This window comes from Heterodontus francisci, chromosome 10 (genome assembly GCF_036365525.1).
Source record: "Heterodontus francisci isolate sHetFra1 chromosome 10, sHetFra1.hap1, whole genome shotgun sequence".
NCBI lineage: Eukaryota > Metazoa > Chordata > Chondrichthyes > Heterodontiformes > Heterodontidae > Heterodontus > Heterodontus francisci.
Window position 1 is genome coordinate 95424843 of NC_090380.1, and position 23824 is coordinate 95448666.

The following is a 23824-nucleotide window of genomic DNA, read 5'->3' on the forward strand; positions in this document are numbered from 1 at the left end:
GGAAACAGACCAAGGTGTGATTTAGAGACAAGGGCAACACCACCACCGTGACCATTTGAGATCAAGTGGTGTAAAATGTAGCCAGGCAGGGAAGCTTCATTAAGGGGAAAGGTGTCATCACCCCTCAGCCATGACGTCATTGCGATCATCCACAATAAGCTGTTGCGTGGCAATTGCCTTGTTCACAAGCGAATGCACATTCTGGAGGGAAATGTGGAGAAGGCAGTGATAGCCAATTTACTGTCAAAGTCTACAGGGTCAGAAATGGGAGCATCGAGAGGAATGGCAGGAGCTTGGCAAGATTAGTCCCTGGCAGGCACATCATGTGTGCAGAGAGTAGGATGAGACAACCTGGGCTGCTGCTCCTTAGGAGGCAGCGACAGTGGCTCAGTGAGCTTTTGAGGGTGACAAGAGAGGAACAGAGCGAAACTGTAGGATTATTTAAGAGGGAGCCAAATCTGGGACAGCAGCAGAAGAGAAGACGACACGATGAATGCTGAAGGATTGGGGTTTGTGAGGGTAGAGTGCTGAAGGTAACAAACAGAAAGGAGGCATGATGGCGGAAGGGGTAATAAAAAAGCAAGAGTGGCAGGTAAAACGCGGACAAAAATGGATAAGGGGAAAGCCAAACTACATAGGTGCGGTTACATGCTAGACCAAGATAGCTGTGCATGGGAAGTAGTGAGGAAATGACAATGGGAAAGACGAGGTTTAAAAGTCAGAAGTCAGACAAAGTTGATGCAATTTGGATGAAATCAGTGATGAACTGATGTCCAGGTTTCGAGAAAAGTGAGTGAGACCAGAGGCTATTCAATAGGCAGAGTTTTGAAGTATGAATTTTCTGTGGTTGCACTGAAACAGCTGTTGCCTAGACATCCACAAGATGACAAAACAGCACTCATATCCCAGAATCACTACAGATAAATCTAAAAGTCGCAATAACAAAGCACCATTTCGCCAATCGTCAAATTGAGAATCAAGAATCAATTAAGTGAAACAAACTGATAGTGTCCTATTAACTTTAAAGATCAGCAAGTTATAAAATAATTAATTAATTTCCCAGCTGTCATTGCCAGTGGATCGAAAGCCACGACGAGATGTTGCTGTTCCAACTATCGTTGTTCCAACTGTTAGTAAGTTAAGACTTTTGGGTAATTTGAGTGACATAGCCTGAAATACAACCTTCAGCAATAGTCTCGACTGCCTAGACTTTACATGAAGGAAGTTGAAATTGACTGGAGCTGCAGGGTGAGTCAATGTCAATGTCCAAAGAAGGGTCACTGACCCGAAAAGTTAACTCTGCTTCTCTTTTCACAGATGCTGCCAGACCTGCTGAGTGGTTCCAGCATTTCCTGTTTTTATTTCAGATTTCCAGCATCCGCAGTATTTTGCTTTTATATCAATGTCGTAATTATTCTTTTCAGTCACCGTACCAGTTGAAGCTGATGTAGTTAATTGATCAGTGAGCCAGCCCTCTCTGCAATGCTGAGAGATCCCAGCATCGCTGCCCTCCCCTCCCAAAAGCCCTTCAGAACAACTCCTAATTTTACCAAAAAGACACGATACAGTCTTAAAGATAAAGCCATGAGAGGATAGGATAACAACAGGTCTAAAATAAAGTGGAAAATAAAATATTCTGTACAACTCTCAAACTTGGGAAAATTGACCCCAGCAGAATACACTCATACCATTTGTCCAAAACAGTGTTTTTATTAAAAAAATAATTACTTTGCAAACTTCTGGCTCCATCTATTGGTCATTTGTAGTTGCTCAACTAAATTCTTAATCTAGCTCATGCACTAATTCTTGTCACTTCATTTCTAAAATAAAACAGAATTGTTTGTTTGATTTCACCTTCCAGACCAAATCACCTATTTATAAATTAAATACATTTCTAAAGTGATCTTTTCCCACCAATTTTACAGAATCTTTGCAACCCTTTTTGATCATACGGAATTGAAAAACAAAAGAATGAATCTGCCCACCATCATAATTTCCTTTCATCAGAACAAAGGGCACAGACCTGAAATGTTAACTCTGTTTCTCTCCCCAAAGATTCTGCCAGACCTGTTGAGTTTTTCCATCATTTTGTTTGCATTTCAGATTTCCAGCATCTGCAGTACTTGACTTTTATTTATCATAATTTCCCTGCTTGGCCTAACTTAAAATAAAAATGATCACATCGAGCATTGCATACGATGTATTCAAATTACAAATTCCAGAAAGTAGAAAGACATGAATTATAACGTATAGTGACTTAAAACATTCCATGTTAACCTGCTGGGGTGAACGTATATTGCAATTCACTGGTTGCATACACTAGCATCACAAAGTCACAAGCAGCACAGATTATCTCATGATTATCTTGGCCATTAGCATTTATTTTCCCCAAAATAAAAAACAGAAATTGTGCTAGAAATATACAACAGGCACACGAGCATCAGTAAACAGAAGAGACTGGTGAACGTTTCTGCTAGAGAGCTGCTGTTCTCTGGCATTTTTCTTTTCAATTTCAGATTTACAGCATTCTCGTATTTTTCTTTTTCTATCTCTAATTAGTTTATTCAATCTTTTTCTTTAAATTGTATTACTTTTATTCTGTTAATTTCATTCTACTTGTCTTTTTTTTTTAAATTACCTCCTTTCAAGTATTTGTATTCTCTCCCTAAAAGACCAGGCAATTTTTTCTTTCATTTATGCCTTTAAATGTGGTTTTAGTTTACTGCCAGACTCCAATGGTAGGGATGGCATTCAAGACCATTTACAGCCCAAGTAAATCTACCCCACTGAGAGCAAAGAATGGAGTGGTGCTGATCAAGGACAGGGAGGCAGTCAGCACTCGCTGGAAGGAGCACTTCGAAGATCTTCTCAATCATGACTCAGTCCTTGATGAGAGTGCCCTCGACCACATTCCGCAGCTTGCTACCCACCACGACCCCAGCCCAACAAGAAATCGAGAAGGCCATCAGACAGCTAAAAAGCAGTAAGGCCGCCAGCGTAGACAGGATTCCTGCCGAAATTCTAAAATACGGCGAGAGGCACGCTTGACACAAATACATGGTCTCAGCTCCCTCATTTGGAAGCAGGACAGCATGCCAAGACATCTCAGAGATGCCATAATTGTGACCATGTTCAAAAAAGGCGACAAGACCGACTGTGGTAACTACAGAAGGATATCCTGTTGTCCGCCACAGGGATGGTCACCGTAAGTAAAGCCTGGCTCGGGTATAAAATTAAATCCCGACCCAGGCCCGACCCGACCACAGCCAACCCGAACCCAACCCCTTCAATTTTTTTCACACTCGACTCGACATGAATATCGTTCAACTGTTCCAGTAGCAGGCTATTCCTGCAGATGGAGTTGTGGGGAATCATAGGTAAGCCTGATCCTGTGACTTCCTGGGAGCAACACTGTCCAGCCCAACCCGAGCCCAAATGCTGGACTCAGAATATAGACCAGACCCGACCTGAACCTGACACATAGTCGGGTTCGGGTCGGGTAGCCAGGCTTTAATCGCAAGAGTGCTCCTCGACTGCCTCCGCCCCGTGGCTGAAGAGCTCCTACCGGTATCACAATGTGGATTCCGTCCATCAAGAGCCACAGTGGACATAATCTTCACAGCAAGACAACTCCAAGAAAAAATGTAGGAAGCAGCAGCAACCTTTATACACGGCCTTCTTTGACCTCACAAAGGCCTTCGACTCTATCAGGAGGGATAATGGAACATCCTCCTCAAATTTAGCTGTCCGGAGAAATTCGTCACTATCCTCCGCCTGCTGCATGAAACATGCAAGCTGTAATCCTTACCAACGGATCTGCCACTGATCCAATCAGAGTGCAAACTGGGGTCAAGCAAGGCTGTGTCATTGCACCAATGCTCTTTTCCATCTTCCTCGCCGCAACACTCCACCTCATCTCCTTGAAGCTCCATGTCAGAGTAGATCTACTCTACAGGAGAGCAGGAAACTATTTAACCTACATTGCCTCCAGTCCTGAACCAAGGCCACTCCAACCTCTGTCGTCAAGCTGCAGTATGCTGACGACGCTTGCATATAAGCACACTCAGAGGTCGAGCTTCAGACCCTCATCGATGCATTCACGGAGGCCTAAGAAAGAATGCGCCTTAAGCTAAACATCCAGAATACAAAGGTCCTCTATCTCCGCCGTTCCAGTGAAAACAATCCGAGTTTTTCCAACCTCTCCTCATAGCTAATGCCCTCCAGACCATGCAACATCCTGGTAAACTCCTCTGTACCCTCTCCAAAGCCTCCACGTCCTTCTGGTAGTGTGGCGACCAAAATTGCAAGCAATATTCTAAGTGTGGCCTAACTAAGGTTCTGTACAGCTGCAGCATGACTTGCCAATTTTTATACTCTATGCGCTGACCGATGAAGGCAAGCATGCCTTATGCCTTCTTGACTACCTTATCCACCTGCGTTGCCACTTTCAGTGACCTGTGGACCTGTACGCCCAGATCTCTCTGCCTGTCAATACTCCTAAGGGTTCTGCCATTTACTGTATACTTCCCACCTGCATTAGACCTTCCAAAGCGCATTACCTCACATTTGTCCGGATTAAACTCCATCTGCCATTTCTCCGCCCAAGTCTCCAACTGATCTATATCAGGTGAGGGGGAGAGCGGCCTCACCCCTCTCTATTTCTGTAACCTCCTCCAGCCCTCTGAAAGCTCCTCCAATTCTGGACTTATGTGCAGCCCCAGTTTTTGTCATTCCACCATTGGTGGCCCTGCCTTCAGCTGCATTGGCACTAAGCTCAGGAATTCCCTCCCTGAACCTCTCCTGCTCTCTACCTTGTTTTACTTTAAGATGCTCCTTAAAACCTACCTCTTTGACCAAACTTGGTCATCTATCTTAATATCACTCGGTGTCATATTTTGTTTGATAACGCTCCCATGAAGTCCCTTGAGATGTTTTATTATGTTAAAGGCGCTATATAAATGAAAGTTGCTGTTATTTAGTAATGATCACAGTTAACAGGATGTTCATTATAAAGTTCCTTTCACAATAATTGCATTTCACTGGCTCTCCAAATGGTACTTTACCATGTGGGTGAACTGTATATGAACAATACATCCAGTCATATGGCAGATAAAAGTGATTAGGAGTATTTGCTCATGTGGAATGTAAACATTGACATGGAAAGGTTGTGTTGAATGGGCTGTTATCACTCAATTTCGATGTATAACAGTGTCAAGAGAATCATTCATTTTCTCCTATTGTGTGTCGTGGATCACTAGCATATAATTTATAGTTCTCAAAAATTATATTGCCATTTTGGATACATCTACAAAGTGAGGCACTGAAGAAATCTCCTGTATACAAATTTATTTACAGAACTTACCAACACCCCTGCAACTATAGAAGCAACAGTATTTCTGCTTTCTCCCCAGTCAATACATTCAAATTCCGGCCAGCGAAAATTGTCCAGGAATCCTGCCATCTTAAAGCTGCTGATGGGACTGTACTCCAGTCACTGAACCTCAATGTAGTCTTCGGACTTTAGATTCAGTTTAAGTTTCACTGAAAGAAAGATATACATTGATTATTTTTCTAAAGAGCGTTCCGTGTCACATTTCATTGTTCAATTGAATAACATGGGGCCAACTCCACATATAGCTGGACTGAATGCTGGATTCTTCCATTCTCTAGGATTTAACTGGTCTCTAATATTCTAATAACTAGGCCTTCTGATTTGAGTTTTGTCCCAGGAATTTAAATTCACAACTTTGTGAAGGTAAAAAAACAAAACAAAAGTATGTTCTTAATCAGACAGTTTTTATTACAAGCTTAATTTTCAAAATAACTCTGGGAAAAAAGACATACAACATTTCAATTCCAGGTACTGTATATTAATGCTCAATAGGGGACCAAACCAGATGTACCACCTGGCATTGACTCAGGTAGTAGGCATGACAAAGGTACACCCAGACCAGTCGACCCTGCATAGTCCTCCTCTTTAACACCAGTGCCAAAATTGGGAGACTGTCCTACAGATTAGTCAAAGCCGTAGTGTGATGTAGCCATACTCTCAAAATCATACCTTTCAGCCAATGCTCAAGACACCTCCATCACCATCCCTGAGTATGTCCTGAACCACAGGAAGGTCAGACCCACCAGAGGTGGCATCACAGTGGTATATATTCAGAAGGGAGTGGCTCTGGGAGTCCTCAACATTGACTCCGGACCCTATGAAGTTTAATAGCATCAGGTCAAACATGGGCAAGGAAACCGATTACGACCCGTCGCCCTCCCTCAGCTGATGAATCAGTATTCCTCCATGTTGAGCACAACTTGGAAGAAACACAGAGGGTAGCAAGGACACAGAATGTACTCTGGACGGAGGACTTCAATACCCAACACCATGAGTGGTTCGAAGGCACCACTACTGACCGAGCTAGTCAAATCCTGAAGGACATAACTGCTAGACTAGACCTGCAGCAGGTGGTGAGGGAACCAAGAGGTTAAAGACCTGCTTGACCTCAATCAATCTCGCGGTCACAGATGCATCTGTCCGTGACATTACTGGTAGGAGCGACCACTGTCCTTGTGGGGACGAAGTCTTGGCTTCGTACGGAGTATACCCTCCATCATGTCGTGTGGCACTACCACCGTGTTAACGGAGTTAGATGTAGAACAGATATGACAGCTCAAAAATGAGAACTGTATTCCTGTATCTGTAACCTTAAGGCCTGGCATATTCCTCATGCTACCACTGCTATCAAGCCAGGGGATCCACCCTAGTTTAAAAAAGAATGTAAGGGAGCATTCCAGGAGAACCAGACAGGTCTAAAAATGAGGTGCCGACTTGGTGAAGCTACAACAAAAGATTACATACATGAACAGGGGAAGCAGCATGTTACAGACACGCTCAATGATAGGGGACATCTAGCACGTCAGTGCAAAAGACAAGACTGAAGCATTTGCAAACATCTTCAGTCAGAAGTGCCGAGTGGATGATCCATCTCGGCCTCCTCCTGAGGTCAAACATCACAGGTACCAAATCTCAGCCATTTAGATGCACTCCACATAGTAAAAAGCCAACAGATCGCACTGAATACAATCAAAGGCTACAAGGTCTGATAACATCCTAGATGTACTGAAGACTTGTGCGCCAAAATTAGCCACAGCTCTAGCCAAGCTGTTCTTACACAGCTACAACAACGACAACTAACCAACAAAATGGAAAATTGCCCAGGTATGTCCTGTTTACAAAAATCCAATCCAGCCAATTACTACCCTATTAGTATGCTCTCAATCAGCAAAGTGTCGTAAAGTATCAACAATGCTATCAAGCGGCACCTACTCACCAATACTGTTTGGGTTCCACCAGGATCACATGGCTCCAGATCTCATTACAGCCTAGGTCCAAACATAAACAAGAGGTGAGGCGAGAGCGACATCAAGGCAACATTAGACCAAGTGTGGCATCAATGAACCCTAGTAAAATTGAAGTCAATGGGAATAAGGGGGAAAACTCTCCATTGGTTGGAGTCATAACTAGCACAAAGAAAGATGGCTGTGGTTGATGGAGAACAATCATTTCAGTCCCAGAACATTGCTGCAGGAGTTTCTCAGAGCATCCATCTTCAACTGCTTCATTAATGACTTTGCCTCCCTAAGGTGGGGATATTCACTGATGACTGCACAGTGTTCAGTTTCATTTGCAACTCCTCCGATAATGAAGTGGCCAGTGCATGCATGCAGCAAGACCTGGATAATCAAACTTGGGCCTATAAGTGGAAAGTAACATTTGCACCACACAAGCGCCCGCTAATAACTATCTCCAACAAGAGAGTCTAACCACCTCCTGTTTACCATTGCTGGATCCCCCATCAACAACATCCTGGGGATCTCCATTGACCAGAAACTTAACTGGAAGAGCCACATAAATATAGTATCTACAAGAGCAGGTCAGAGGCTGGGTGTTCTGTCATAACTCACCTGTGCCCTCACCAAATTCTTCCCAACATCGACAAATCACAAGTCAAGAGCGTGATGGAATACTCTCCACTTGCCTAGATGAGTGCAGCTCCAACAACTCAAGAAGCTCAACATCATCCAGGGCAAAGCAGCCTGCTTGACTGGCACCCCATCCACCACCTCAAGCATTCACTCCCTCCACCAATGGCACACAGTGCCAGCATTTGTACCATCTACAAGATGTACCACAGTAATTCACCAAGACTTTTTTCAACAGCAGTGGTATTATCACTGGACTAGTAACCCAGAGACCCAGGGTATTTCTCTGGGGACATGGGTTCGAATCCCACCACAGCAGAAGGCGGAATTTGAATTTAATTAATAAATCTGGAATTAAAAGCTAGTCTAATGATGGCCATGAAACCATTGTCGATTGTTGTAAAAACCCATCTGGTTCACTAATGTCCTTTAGGGAAGGAAATCTGCTGTCCTTACCTGGTCTGGCCTAAATGTGAAGGGCAGCCCGCTTGATTGGCACCCCATCTACAAACATTCACTCCCTCCACCACTGACGGACAGTGGCAGTGTGTACCATCTACAAGATGCACTGCAGAAATGCACCAAGGTTCCTTAGACAGCACCTTCCAAACCCACGACCTCTACCAACTAGAAGGACAAGGGCAGCAAATGCATGGGAACACCACCACCTGCAAGTTCCCCTCCAAGTCACACACCATCCTGACTTGGAACTATATCGCTGGGTCAAAATCCTGGAACTCCCTTCCTAACAGCACTGTGGGTATACCTACCCCAAATGGACTGCAGCAGTTCAAGAAGGCAGCTCACCACCACCTTCTCAAGGGCAATTAGGGATGGGCAATAAATGCTGGCCTAGCCAGCGAAGCCCACATCCCTGAATGAATTTTTAAAAAAGTATATTCAAAACCCGCAACCTCTACCGCCTGGAAGGACAAGGTCAGCAGGTGCATGGGAATACCAACACCTGCAAGTTTCCCTCCAAGTCCTGCACCATCCTGACTTGGAAATGTCGCTGTTCCTTCATCTTCGCTGGGTCAAAATCCTGGAACTTCCTCCCTAACAGCACTGTGGATGTACCAACACCACATGGACTGCAGTGACTCACCACCACCTTCTCAAGGGCAATTAGGAATGGGCAATAAATGCTGGTATTGCCAGAAACACCCACATCCCATGAATAAAAAAAATGTATAAAATGGGTCATTAGCTGCATCCTCTGGTACTATGTTCAACCATCCACAAACAATGCAGGCAACTAAAAGTAAAATCAAAATACTGCAGATGCTGGAAACTTCAAATAAAAACAAAAAGCGCTGGAAATACTCAGCAGGTCTGGCAGCATCTGTGGAGAACTGTTCTGATGAAAGGTCACTGACCTGAAACGCTAACTCTGCTTCTCTCTCCAAAGATGCTGCCAGACTTGCTGAGTATTTCCAGCACTTTTTGTTTTTATTGCAGGCAACTAAAAGTGCTTTGCTTTAATGGTAACCACTATAGGAGAGAATAGGTGCCACATGTCAGAAGTGCAGTTGGGAGTCAATGATGTTTGGCTGCAGCGGAAAATGGTAAATAAAATATTGGGTTTTATTGGCAAAATGATGGAGTACATATGGAGAGAATGTAATGTTACTGAAGCTGTAACTGGCCCCCATCAGGAGTTTTAAGCACTGTTCTCATAGGAAGGATATTACTCACCTTTTCAGATAACAAGAGACTTTTTCCTGTTCTTCACTGCTTCTTGGAAATGAAGCAATCTTTAGTATTTAAACAAGCTGCACAACAACCAGCTGAGACTGGAGCACACACAAGTGCTTAATGTTGCTACGCCCTCCCAAAAAGAAAAAGACCCTTCAATATGCAAACTACTTCCAAAAAGGCTCCAAGCACTTGGGAACTGCTTCTTCAAAAAACTAAGTGCTTTTATTTTGCTAAAATTGTTGTTTATATAAATAGCTCTTACAAGAAAATAATTCTATTAATTGCATTAATCTCAGTAACTGTGGAGGTAAATAAAATTCCATCGGTAGGAGGGGAAGAGAAATCCTGCAAAAGGAGTGCCGGATACAAGAATAAAGGAAAGTTGAATCAGCTGAAATGTTTTAGGACTTGTTCAAAGATGACCAAGAATGGAGGGAGATTTGAGTCCTAACCAGAGCTTCGAATTGACTAGGTCTATTTCACAAATATTGGATTCATCAGTTCGAACAATATGTATCTATTTCTTTGCTAGGAACTTGGATATTTAACAAGCTCAACTTCCACAGGACATGAATGCACTTGTCATAATTTTTGCACTAACTGGCAGTCACACCCACATAGCTAGTAATATGTGCTCAGAGCTTGGCATTAAACCATGGGATTGCTGCAACAGTGTAGAGAACATTACCCTCCTAACCCTCCCTCAAAGTACTGGATGTCAATTCTGGGTGAGAAGGATGACATTCTATTCTTCAGTACTTGTACCTTTCTTTTCCATAGGAAGAATATTTAGTTTTATAGTGCTTTTCACATCCTCAGGATGCCCCAAAGAACTTGACTGCCAACAAAGTACTTTTCACGTGTAGTCCCTATTCAAATATGAGCAAACCCAGCAGGCAATCTATACACAGCATGCGCAAGGTCCACTTCTGAAGCACAAGATTCACTTATGAAAACTAAACATGAACCTAAAATCAAATGGCGGATAGCTCCAAAAATCTCAGACACACTCACAATTTTAACTGAAATATGTAACGTTCTCACAAAATATACCGTAAATATACTGCCTGGAGATGCTACATCAGGAGGGCTACAGATACCTTTGAGACTGAGCGAAGAACCAGCATGAAAGAGAAAAGGAGGAGGATAGATTCAATTGCACGGAGCAGCGACTACACCTTCACTTGTACCCGCTGTGGGAGAATCTGCCAGTCATGGATAGGCCTGGCGAGCCACCAGCAGACCTGCAACCAATGACTACAACCTTCCCAAAATCTTCATCAGCGAAGAAATGCCAAGATACTGTAAAACAGGTATATTTTGTATTCTATATATTCTACTATGTATTCAACCAGAGAGCCCCAAATAAAGTGCACAAAACTTTAATGCAGCCATACCACTGGTTGATTTGCATGAAAATATTGGCCCAGATTATGCAGTTGCACTGATAGCAAAATTATCAGCATTTGCAGCCATTACAATTGCGAAACAGTCAGCAACTGCTGGTGTCCACACACGCACAGTTAAACGCAGAAATCCAGAAGTTGCTGTCAGTGATCCCCTGCTCCTCCAAGTTAATTGTATCTCAATTATGTTTAACTATATCGAAGTGGTGGGCATTAATTGAGGTTTTACTTGACCACATATAAAGAGACACTTACTGAAACGGTGGTGCAGTTGAGTTAGGAAGTGCATTATTGTAACATTTATTTAAAGGGAACCACAAGACTGAGTAACATTTCAGGTCGATGCCCTATCATCAGATCAAGAGTTCTGATGAAAGGTCATCGACCTGAAACGTTAACTGTTTTTCCTCCCCCCAGATGCTGCCTGACCTGCTGAGTATTTCCAGCATTTTCTGTTTTTATTTCAGATTTCCAGGATCTGCAGTATTTTGCTATTGGTTCCAGTATTATCCTTCATTAGAGTCATTTACTGCACAGAAAGAGGCATTTGTCCCATTGAGTCCATGCCAGCTCTCCGCAGAGCAATCCAGTCAGTCCCACTCCCCTGCTCGATCCCCGTAGCCCTGCAAGTTAATTTTGTGCAACAGCCCACTCAATTTCCTTTTGAAATCACTGCTGGTCTCTGCTTCCATGGGCAGAGAGCTCTAGGTCATTACCACTCACTGTATAAAAAAGTTCTTCCTCTCATTCGCCCTGCAGCTCTTGTCCAAAACTTTCAATCGGTGTCCCTAGACCTTGTACCAGTTAATGGGAACAGTTTTAACGTGTCTGTCTTACTTAAGCCTGTCATAATCTTGTACACCTCTAACAAATCTTCCCTCAATCTTCTTTGTTCCAAGGAGAACAACCCCATCTTTTCCAACCTAACCTTGTAACTAAAACCCCCGCCCCCCATCCCTGCACCGTCTCAAGGGCCCTCACATCGTTCCTAAAGTGTGGTGACCAGAACTGAACACAATAATCTAATTGGGGCCCAACCAGAGCTTTATCAAGGTGTAAAGTATTTAGTATGCTGTAGAAACAGCTTGCATTTCTTCTACCTGCAGCTTGAACCCATTTCCCAGGAAAGCAACAGGTGCCACAATAAACTAATGCAGCTAGTTGAGTTGAAGGTGCAGTGACTTTTTAATTCTTTTTAATTCATTCTTCATGTGAGAGAAATCGAAGTCACAAATTTTAAATTTAAAGTTTTCATTTGTTTAATATTTTTATCTACTGGCGTTTATACATGATCTGATAAAATAAGCACTTAAAGAAGGAAGTTAACGGAGACCAATAACTGGGTTACTGGGGGGTTTATCCCTTGGTTACAGTGGGTTACTGGGAGGCCTGGCCCCCAGACGCGTGGCCTGCAGGCCCACTGGCCTGTGGATCCACCCTGGTGTCAGGAAACAAACTCCCAGTTATGGGTGAATAGCCTCACTGCCTTGTGGATGTCTTGGCAGAGAAGGTAGCTTAGGAAGTAAACCCCAACAGAAAATCCAGAGTGGAGTCCCCCGTTACTTATCAGGCAGTTTTCCGACAACTGCTGCAGCAGAGCTGGTACCAAACGGTACTGTTTTTTCTCCCTTTCCATTGGACAATACTAGCAATGCAGAGAGAGGGTCCTGATGCTTGAACAACTCATGAACATTGGAAATAGGATCAGGAACAGACCATTTGGCCCATCGAGCCTGCTCTGCCATTCAACATGATCATGGCTGATCTTAGGATTCAACTCCACTTTCTCACCCGCTTGCCAAATCCGTTAATTTCCTGAGACACCAAAGATCTGTCTATCCCAACCTTAAATGTATTCAACGATGGAGCATCCACAACCTTCTGGAATTCCAAAGACTCACAACCCTTAGAATGAAATAATTTTGTCACGTTAGTGACAAATAATCATCCCGAGACTGTGCCCAGTGTTTTAGATTCCTCGACCAGCAGAAACAATCTCTGTCTACCCTATCCAGCCCCTTCAGAATCAGGGTCTCTAAACTATCTGCCCAGGTCTGTATCCTGGAAAGGTTAAATGTTGGCACAACATGGGAAGAAACAGTTACCGGTTATAAGCTCTCACTCAATTGACGTAGAGTAAGAGCGCCAGGGGTTACTTCCGACGTTGGGAAAGATCATCGCGTCTCTTTGGGTAGCTACTGCCCGCCCAAAGCTGGGAAGCTCCCAGTCAGTTAGGTGCTGTCCCACCACGGCCTGCTTGCTTCAATGGGTGCTTGGAGCTTAGAGTCATCTCTCAACAGGCAGGTCAATAATCTCTGCACCAGGCAAGACAAACTCAACAAAGACGACACCAGTCCTTCGCATCACAAGCTGGAACATAAGGACCTTACTGACAATCTTCGGCTGGTTGATTATCGATCACAGCTGTCTTGTGTGCGCTAAGAACTTATAAGGCTCAGTGTGGACATTACTGCTTTGCTAGAAATTAGGCTCGCTCAAAAAGTGGTTCCCTTAAAAGAGAAACACTACACGTTCTTCTGGCTGGGAAGCCCAAGAAGCAAGTGAGCATGGAGTAGGTTTCGCAGTAAAAAAAAACTTGCAATGATTGGAACCCCCTCCCCCACAGAAGGCTGAGAGAGATTGATTACTCCTCACTTGTCAACAAGCGTGGGCCCAGTTAATCTCATGTGCATTTATGGCCCGACACTCTCATCCATCCCAGATGTCAAGGATCAGTTCAATGAGACACTTGCTGCCATCAGCAGAATTCCCAGCACTGAGGGACTGTACCTTCTAGGAGACATCAATGCAAGGTGCGTACCAACAACACAGCTTGGCTAACATGCATAGGATACCAGAGGATTGGCAAGATGAACAAAAATGGACTCAGGTTGCTAGAGCTATGCCGTCACCATAGACTCTGTGATGAACAACTACTTCCAGGTCAAGCCACAAGGTGTCCTGGTGGCATCCGAGATCATGCCACTGGCACCAGCTAGACCTCATCACTAGATGACCACCCTCAACAGTGTCCTCATCATTCAGAGCTATCACAGCGCTGAATGTGACAACAATTACCAAGGCATCTCCTTGCTAAGTATTGCGGAGAAGGTCTTTGCTCACATTGCCCTGACCAGATCGCAGACCCTGGCGTCGCGCACTTATCCTGAGTCTCAGTGCAGCTTCAGAACTGGCAGATCGACAGCTGACAATTTTCTCACTTCGGCAGTTATAGAGTCAGAGTCGTACAGCATAGAAACAGGCCCTTCAGCCCACCGCGTCCATGCCGACCATATTGCCTGTCTATACTAATCCCACCTGCCTGCATTAATTCCATATCCCTCTATGCCTTGCTCATTCAAGTACCTGTCCAGATGCCTCTTAAATGTCACTACTGTTCCTGCCTCCACCACCTCCTCAGGCAGCTCATTCCAGATACCCACTGTTCTTTGTGTGAAAAATTTACCCCCTTGATCCCTTTTAAACCTCCTCCCTCTCACCTTAAATCTATGCCCTCTAGTTTTAGTCACCCATGCCATGGGAGTCAGTTGCCAGCAATCGGCAGAGCTGGCGGGCAGCCATAAAGGCGGGGCTAAAGTGTGGCGAGTCGAAGAGACTTAGCAGTTGGCAGGAAAAAAGACAGAAGCGCAAGGGGAGAGCCAACTGTGTAACAGCCCCGACAAACAAATTTTTCTGCAGCACCTGTGGAAGAGTCTGTCACTCTAGAATTGGCCTTTATAGCCACTCCAGGCACTGCTCCACAAACCACTGACCACCTCCAGGCGCTTACCCATTGTCTCTTGAGACAAGGAGGCCAAAGAAGACGACGACCATGGGAAACAGACTCTGGCTATCTACCCTATCTATGCCTCTCATAATTTTATATACCTCTATCATGTCCCCTCTCAGCTTCCTTCGCTCTAGGGAAAACAGACCAAGCCTATCCAATCTCTCTTTATAACTCAAGCCCTCCAAACCAGGCAACATCCTTGTGAATCTTTTCTGCACCCTCTCTAGCTTAATCACATCTTTCCTGTAGTGCGGCAACCAGAACTGCACACAGTACTCCAAATGCGGCCTAACCAATGTTACAGGAAAAGTGCCAGGAACAGTACAGACCACTCTGCATCGCCTTCATAGTCCTCACCAAGGCCTTCAATCTTGTCAGCAGAGACAGACTCTTCAAACTGCTGGGATTTTAAATGGTGTACTAAGTTCACAATTACTGAACACCTCTAGTCCTGAAAAATTAATTTTTGTGGAATGTCAAATTTCTCCATTATATAGCTAAACAACAAAAAAAAGTGTTTAATACTTTTTTTTTTAAAGCTCACGAGTAGTTCATTAGAGGTAAGGGGACGAGAAACAGTGTAAACAGAAACATTTGGGTTTACGTAGTAACGATTTCAATCACTTCATATTTTTAAACACTATTTCATCTTTTATATTTACCTTGCAGCAGATAGTTGAACACCCATCAATTGTTAGACTGCACCTCTATCAAACCAGTTTTGGAAGATGCCTCAATTTATTAGTCATCACATCGCAGCAAGTAGAAACAAAAATCATGGGAGCAAGAGAAAGGTGTGCTCAGAAATCTGTATCTCCATTTTGAACATGTAAACTATGGATCTTAAAATTGTTAAATGGCATTGGCACTTTCCAAAGCACATTTATATTCCTTCTTAGGATTAGAGAACGTACTTGCGTGTGTTATAAAAAACGTTAGTCAAAATCTTTGTTATTTTATCAATATACCAAATTACTGTACAGTGCAGTGTACAAGTCAAACTCTGTGAAGGATTTTCTGGCTTTTAAAAAAGCTCATAAATAATTCACTAGAGGTAAAGCCCAAGAGAAAGGGCACAAACAAAAACATTTAGGTTTACATAGTAACAATTCTAGTCACCTCTTATTTTTAAAGACTTTATCTTTTACTTTTACCTTGCAGCGTAGATAGTTGAACGCCGATTGACTGTTAGTGACGCAATCTATCAAACCAGTTCTGGAAGATACCTCAATTTATTAGTCATCACATCGCAGCAAGTAGCAACAAAAAGCATGGTAATACTGCTCCAGCATTTGAAAATAAGTCATGTCCTTATCTTTTTGATGTTGAAGAGTTAGGTTACAAATTCACCGCATAAGTTAGGTGAAGAGGCATCGATTAGAATGCAAGTGAAGCTCCTGATCCTGTTCTCCACTCTTTAAACTCTGCTCCACTGTGCGTTTCTCCCCCTCTACTTTTGGTGGCTCCAATCTCTAGGTCATACTAAACCCTTCATCTCAAACATCTCTCACCATCTTTCAAAACCTCCTTAAAATCTCTCTCTTCAACTGGACCTTTGGTCAGCCTGAAATGCAGACATTGGTGACTGCGCTAACAAGAACTCCAACATATTTGCTTGTTCGGTGGGGGGGGGGGGGTACAGAATTATTTATGTGTCAGCAGGGATTGCAGAATTACCATCTTGGTGGCTGGTTTCTAATTTGTAAAGCAACGTAAATTGTCTTAGCAGTTTCATCGCACGTCTGGAGAGTTTCTAGAGTAGGGCAATCAGGTCATGCCACTTTACAGGTCAGGAGTTTGACATATTAATTAGGCTCGAGTACAGGAGAGCACATCATCATTTGACATTTCCCATTAATATAGTAAATAACCAGGGGAGGGTGAACAGAAGAGTCATCACTAGTGTGCTCGCACACACCTCCCAGCGGCAGCTTCAGAACACTGGCAGAGCAGAAAGCAAGCTGCCTGATCCTTGGCCACCAATGGTACTTGGGGCGAGGAGACATGCATGAATCAATATGAAAAAGAAAGCTTTTATTCATTCCCTCCCCAAAATTAAACAAAACATAGATATACCATTGATAAATTATTGAAAATGCTAAACCTTGAACACAATTTCCCAATCAGTATCAATAGTATGGTAAATCCCAACTTTGAATTTTCCTTCCTTGGTGATTTCAGCAAACCACTACCCTGACCATATTGTAACCTACCAGCTCAACACGCCACATTGTGGGCAAGACATCAATTTTCTAATGGTTACCCATGTAGATAGAGAACTAAACTGTAGTATTTGCACTTCAAGCAGTGCTCTCAAAGCAGCTTGGCAGGCAAAAAAAAATTATTCAAGTTGAAAACCCTTAGAACACACACCAGTGAGATTGAAGGACCTGCTAAAGTAACTGTTATATTGGGCTAAGTACCATGCTAGCATCACCAGCTCCAGTGCAGCTGCTGTACAGAGTCCTGATGATGCTCTCTTCTGCGATTTGCCAAGGCTGGCACCCAGGAATCCATCTTCTTTAAAAATGAAAATATGGTCCTCATGGCAGCTGGACTTCAGAAATCCCATAAATTTATAATGTGCAAGGCTCATGCAAACAATAAAGTCAGTGACACTTAATTACATTTAAATGCAGCTTAACGCTGCAAGAAGATGATAGCGAATGGGAGACACAACCCAGGAAAAGCAGCAACTGTAACAGATGCCTGAGCCGAGAAGGTGGAAAGCAGTTACTGCTAGTTTCCAAAGCACAAGCATTTACTGGAATAACAGAAGGATTATTCAACATCCTGTAGGAAAGAACATTATTTTGGTACAACTGATACTTTTTCGGAATTCACTTTAGGGAGCATGTTAGTTTCATGTAACTTTAGTCAGCTTTCACAGGCTACAAATACATGAGGATTGGATTACTAACTAATAACTTGTTGATCATTGTAAGAAAAGTTATGTTATAGATCAATTTCAGACCCTATGTGCAGATTTCAGCCTCAGTTTACAAGGAATGTAGAAATAGCCTCAGACACTCCTAGTGGCCTCATTCAATCAAATGCAAGTAACATACTTGTTTGGCACGTATATTTTGTAAATATAGAAGTTAAAAGAAATTACGGCAGGAAAAATATTAACATCTTCCATACAAAAATGCAATTTTCAAGATTACACACAAGACAGCTACAACAACTACTTGCATTTATATAGCACTTTTAACATAGATATGGGCAAGATCACACACCTCCTGACTCAACAATACACAGAAAAGCCTACAGGTCCCTGTTTCACCAATGAATGAAAGCCTAGACTGCCATATTTCTTTAGTGAGAAAGTATGTCTCAGGACTGTGAGGGATCCTCACTACTTTCTCCTGTTTGCTCCAAAGGTTAGCAGATACCAGTTTCAGGCTGTATATTCAGGCTTAAACTAATAGCTTAAATTTACATTTAAGCAATTAAACAGGAGGCAGAAAGACAGCAGGAACCTAGTTGTACAATACTTGGCTTACATAACACATAAATGTTTTCAAAACAAAAAGACAATCCATATCCCTCGTTCTTTGTTTCTTCTGACTAAGTCCCTGATGGATGCTGCATGGGAATGGCTTTCCTGGAGTCCTTCATGGTCATGATATAGGCAGAGTGAAGCAGGGAAGTGAAAATCATGATTCTGGGTGCTTTTTCTTTGGTGTGAAAGAAAGTGCTTTCAGTTTGCTTTTTGATATTTGCTAGCCTTTGAACTTGCATCTTGTTCTGCTATCACATATCCATCAAATGTTTCTGAACAATGTACAATCTGAACCCCTCTTACAGCAAAGCACGGGTTCAGCGACTGTAAACGAGTTTTAAAAAAATCATTTTTGGCAGTTAACATGTGCAAGTCCCAAAATATAGTACTCAAAAAGGCTAATGTGTTGTTTCATTTCAGGGATGTGTACCACTGGCAAAACATTCGCTTTGGATTTTTTTCAATTGTAGCTGACTGCTGTTGCGATTAGTTTACAAATGTGTGATGGACTGGAGCTTGAGGCTACACATATAAATACCCACTGCTCTTTAACAGTCAATAACTTGACTAACATTTAGGATTTAGTTTCTGCACCTTGGCTCTTCTACAGATCAAAAAAGCCTGCCTGCATTCTCTCAGAAAACTGGATGCTGCACATCCTCTTGATGTTTAGTTAAGGAAAGTCAGCTTCAATCTGAACTCCAGTTGTTCCAAAATTATACAACTTAAAAGGCAGAACTTTTTTCTTGATTAATGCAGGACAAAAACTTCGTCATAACAGAATCTAAATGTTTCAACGCCCCTGCTCTACCTGCACATCCATTCCACGTGTTGAAATACCTTCTAATTGGCACAAGATCATAAGATAGATTCAGGTGAAAGGACTCCTCATTCTTCCAGAAGGCCAACCCTACTATTTTTCCATTACACAATTTTAACATTCAGCTTAACAAGGCAGCTAGATCTTAATTTCGTTGCTCATTCGAACTGTGGCACCTCTAATAATGTAACAATCCCTCAGTAATTAATGTCAACCTAGGTTATGTACTCAATCCCACTGTGGGGTCCAAACCCTTGACCCTGAGATGCAGACGCATGGGATCTGCCAACTGAGCCAAGTGTAGACCCTACAACTTGAGCACATGTTAATTTTTGCATGACCTCTTCATGCTTCAAACACCTGTGGGCACAAGTGAAAAATGAGGACATTAGGAGTAAGAAGGGAAGTCGGGTGAAAGAAAACCTTTTACACAAGGGATACCAAAGTCATGAAATGTGTTACTTCGGAAGGCCACACAAGTGGACAACATTCCAAAGGTCAAGAAACTGTTGAACGCATATCCAGAGAGAATGGTTCCAGGGATGAGGGGCCATAGTTTCTTGGATAGACCAGAGAAGCAGAGAAGGTTTAGAGTAGATTTTATACAGCTGTTTAAAATCATGAAGGGTTTAGATAGAGTTAAAAAAGAGAAACTGTTTCCAATGACTGAAGGGGTGATAACTAGAGGGAACAGAATTAAGGTGATTGCAAAAGAACCAGAGGCGACATGAGGAAAACAGAACGGCTGGTTAGGATTTGGAATGAACTGTCTGATATGATGGCGGATGTTCAAAATTAGCCTTCAAAAGGGAATGGGATAAATACTTGGAGAAATAAATTGCAGAGATATTAGGAAAGAACAGGACAACGGGATTGACTGGATTGCTCTCAGAGAGCAGGCGCAGAGCTAATGGGCCGAATGGCCCCCTTCTGTGCTGCACTATTCTATGATTTGCTGAGAAGGAAGGTATAGGGAGTTGTTCTATCAAAAGAAGTGGGATTGTTTGCCCTTCTGCTAAAATATATTCTTAAAACATCACATTTTAATAAAAGTAAGTTTGTAATTAATAAAGAAATCTCCTTCCCTGTTCCTATTTCTCCCTACTCACAAGCGAGGGTGGACACAATTTTTTCCCCAACGTATCTGTCAAAGCTGCACCACAATTGGCCACAAGGTGGTGCACAAGAAGCATTCTCACAGGAAACATCCATGGCCTGCAGTTAGCCCAGTTGCTCCGAGCCAGCTAGCAAGCATTAGTGGAATTTTTTACAGATACAGCTTTTTAGAGTACCACTTCTAGGGGATGCAAGATTAGATTAGATTAGAGATACAGCACTGAAACAGGCCCTTCGGCCCACCGAGTCTGTGCCGACCATCAACCACCCATTTATACTAATCCTACACTAATCCCATATTCCTACCAAACATCCCCACCTGCCCCTGTATTTCCCTACCACCTACCTATACTAGTGACAATTTATAATGGCCAATTTACCTACCAACCTGCAAGTCTTTTGGCTTGTGGGAGGAAACCGGAGCACCCGGAGAAAACCCACGCAGACAGATAAAACCATTTCTCTCAAAGCACTGTTTAAAATATTTACAAATGGCACACATTAACAAATACTTTTACAATGTGATCTATAATTAGGAAAACGAAGCCTTAAAATCCCATGGTATTGAATTAACACGTGCAGAGGCATAAAGTACAAAAGTTACCCTAAATCAATATGAAACACTAGTTCAGCCCCAGCTGGGCACCACACTTCAGGAAGGATGTGAAGGCTTTGGCAAGGGTACAGAGAGATTTACTAGGATGGTTCCAGGAATGAGGGATTACAGTGACATGAATAGACTGGAGAAGCTGGTGTTGCTTGCCATAGAGCAGAGACGTTTAACAGGAGATTTTATAGAGCTGTTTAAAATCATGAAGGGTTTAGATAGAGTAAATAAAGAGAAACTGTTCTCAGTGGCTGGAAGGTTGATAACGAGAGGGTACGGATTTAAGGTGATTGGCTAAAGAAACAGAAGCAACATGAGGAACAACTTTTTTTTGTAAGCGAGTGGTTCGGATTTGGAATGCAATGCCCGATAGGGTGGTGGATGCAGATTCAAGAGCAGAGTACAAAAAGAAAAAAAATTATAGGATTTTGTAAAAGAGCAGGGGAGTGGAACTAAATGGACTGTCCTTCAAAAGATCTGGGGAGGGGTGGGGGGTGGCGTGGTATATGTGCACAAATTACTGAAGGTGGCAGGGCAAGTTGAGAAAGTGGTTAATAAAGCATACTAAATCCTGGGCTTCATAAATCAATCAAGGCAGGGTACAAAAACAAGGAAGTTATGGTAAACCTGTATAAAACACTGGTTCAGCCTCAACTGTAGTGTCTCCGGTTCTGGGCATCACACTTTAGGAATGATATTAAGCCATTAGAGAGGGCGCAGAAAAGATTCATGAGAATGGCTCCAGGGATGAGGAACTTCAGTTATGGGGATAGACTGGAGAAGCTGAGGCTGCGCTCCTTGAAGAACAGAAGATTAACAGAAAATTTGATAGAGGTGTTCAAAATCACGAGGGACATGCACAGAGACAGAGTAGATGGTGAGAAACTGTTCCTGTTGGCAGAAGGATCGAGAACCAGAGGGCACCAATTTAAGGTGATGAGCAAAAGAAGCAATGACGACATGAGGAAAAACTATTTTACACAGCCAGTGGTTAGGATCTGGAACGCACTGCCCAAGAATGCAACGGAGGCAGATTCAATTGCAGCTTTCAGAAGGGAACTGGATAATTACTTGCAGGGCTAAGGGGAAAAAGGCGGAGGAGTGGGGCTAGGTGAGTCGGCACGATGGGCCCAACGGCCTCTTTCTGTGCTGTAACCATTCTATGATTCCATTCTATAATGTTTATTGTACATGTAAAGCTTCGCCGTTTCGCTACATATGTAATTATGGAAAAATGTTAATAGCCAGTCTTCATTTAGTGAAAAACCACTTGTATGCTGAAAACAGTTTAAACAGGTCTGTGTTCCCTCTACTCCTCCCTCAAGCAGGTGTAGTGGTGCAGATTTGATGACAGATATTTACAACAACAGCAATAGGAAGACACTAGTTATATGCATATTGATTCAGAAGCAGGGCTTCTTCCAGGACAAGACAATGACAAAAGAAAATAACACACGTTATGACAAAAGATCACCAACCCATCAATCCTGGCCTTCCACAAAGCACGCACTATCTATCCTTTCTTGAACTTTTTCCCTTTTTCAAACAGTTCTTGAACAGCAAAATCCCAACAGGCTGCAGTTAAAAAGTGAGGGGAGACTGCTTTCGATGGCAAAACGGAGTGCAAAAATAAAAAAAAGTCACCTCATCGCAACAGAGCAGCATGCAGAAGAAATGATTTCAGGTGAACAATGTTTGCTCCCTGCTAATGTACTATAAGGCTGTACCCAAAGTGTATTATTTCACAAAAGAAGGCTACACAAGATTCGTGCCACGCATTCCACTATTAAGTGAAACTTATCTCAGTTGTGCCTTTACAGGAGCTTTTCTGCCCACAGGGAAATCGATGGATCATAGAATTATAGTTATAGATTGGGAAAGAAAAGGTAGACCAGGCACTCCACAAAATAACCAACTTGCATTTATAAACAGCCTTTCACATCACTCTTCTATAGTGTAGATACTATTGCATTGCTGACAAATGCAGAAGTCAATCTGCAAACAGCAAGGTCCCACAAACGACAAGATAATTGACCAGTATGTTTTGGTGGTGCTGGTTGAGGGACAGGACACTGGGAGAATGCCCCACTTTTCTTAAAATGTCATGGGATCTTTTAAGTACCAAATAAGGCACCGTTACAACTTTTCATCCAAAAGATGATGTCTGACAAAGCAGCGCTCCCTCAGTATTGCACTGAAGTGTCAACTTACTGGTAAGGAAAAGTGCCAGTGAAGTTGACACTTGCCACCCTGCACATGTCCCAGCATTATGTTACAAATGGTCATCCTCACCTTCAACCCCCACCTTCAAAATGCTGCACAGCAACCTCAAAGTGAGGGATAACATACTTGCAGTAAAAAAAATCAGCATTTAAACCAACGTTTTGGTGGGATGTGAGCATCACTGGCAAGGCCAGCATTTATTGCCCATCCCTAATTGCCCTTGAGAAGGTGGTGGTGAGCTGCCTTCTTGAACTGCTGCAGTCCATGTTGTGTAGGTACACCCACAGTGCTGTCAGGGAGGGAGTTCCAGGATTTTGACCCAGCGACAGTGAAGGAATGTCGATATAGTTCCAAGTCAGGATGGTGTGTGACTTGGAGGGGAACTTGCATGTGGTGGTGTTCCCATGCATCTGCTGCCCTTGTCCTTCTAGGTGGGGGAGGTTGTGGGTTTGGAAGGTGCTGTCGAAGGAGGCTCAGCGATCCACTCTCCTCACCCCTTATTTTGGGGGGGGGGGGGGGGGGGGGGGGGTTGAAAGATGCCCTAAACATAGTCTGCCTCACCCCTCTCAACTGGATAGATGCAATGACAAAATGAAGAGGAAAAACAAGAACAGTGAAAAGAACAAGCCATGACCTGAACTAATACACAACCAGACATCCCACATGACAACAAATGCCC

The 23824-nt window shown here is 43.0% G+C and overlaps 1 protein-coding gene and 1 long non-coding RNA gene across 4 annotated transcripts in view; one reads left to right on the top strand and one right to left on the bottom strand.

Moving 5' to 3' along the window:
• Positions 1–18725, top strand: part of LOC137374651 (uncharacterized) — a 74631-nt gene extending 55906 nt beyond the window's left edge. The window contains exons 3-4 of the long non-coding RNA XR_010975865.1: positions 15544–15668; positions 16036–18725. This is a non-coding gene — a long non-coding RNA (uncharacterized lncRNA). The remainder of the gene's footprint in view (positions 1–15543; positions 15669–16035) is intronic.
• The window catches only part of LOC137374649 (transmembrane protein 50B), an 81316-nt gene that overhangs the window by 55962 nt on the left and 1530 nt on the right, over positions 1–23824 (bottom strand). For 2 of the 3 annotated variants that reach the window (XM_068041103.1, XM_068041101.1), the window contains exon 2: positions 5363–5541. In XM_068041103.1, the coding sequence (XP_067897204.1) occupies positions 5363–5461 (99 nt within the window). In that variant the 5' untranslated portion in view covers positions 5462–5541. Of the gene's footprint in view, positions 1–5362; positions 5542–7328; positions 7381–23824 lie in introns of all 3 variants that reach the window. The other variant, XM_068041102.1, reaches the window with a different exon arrangement.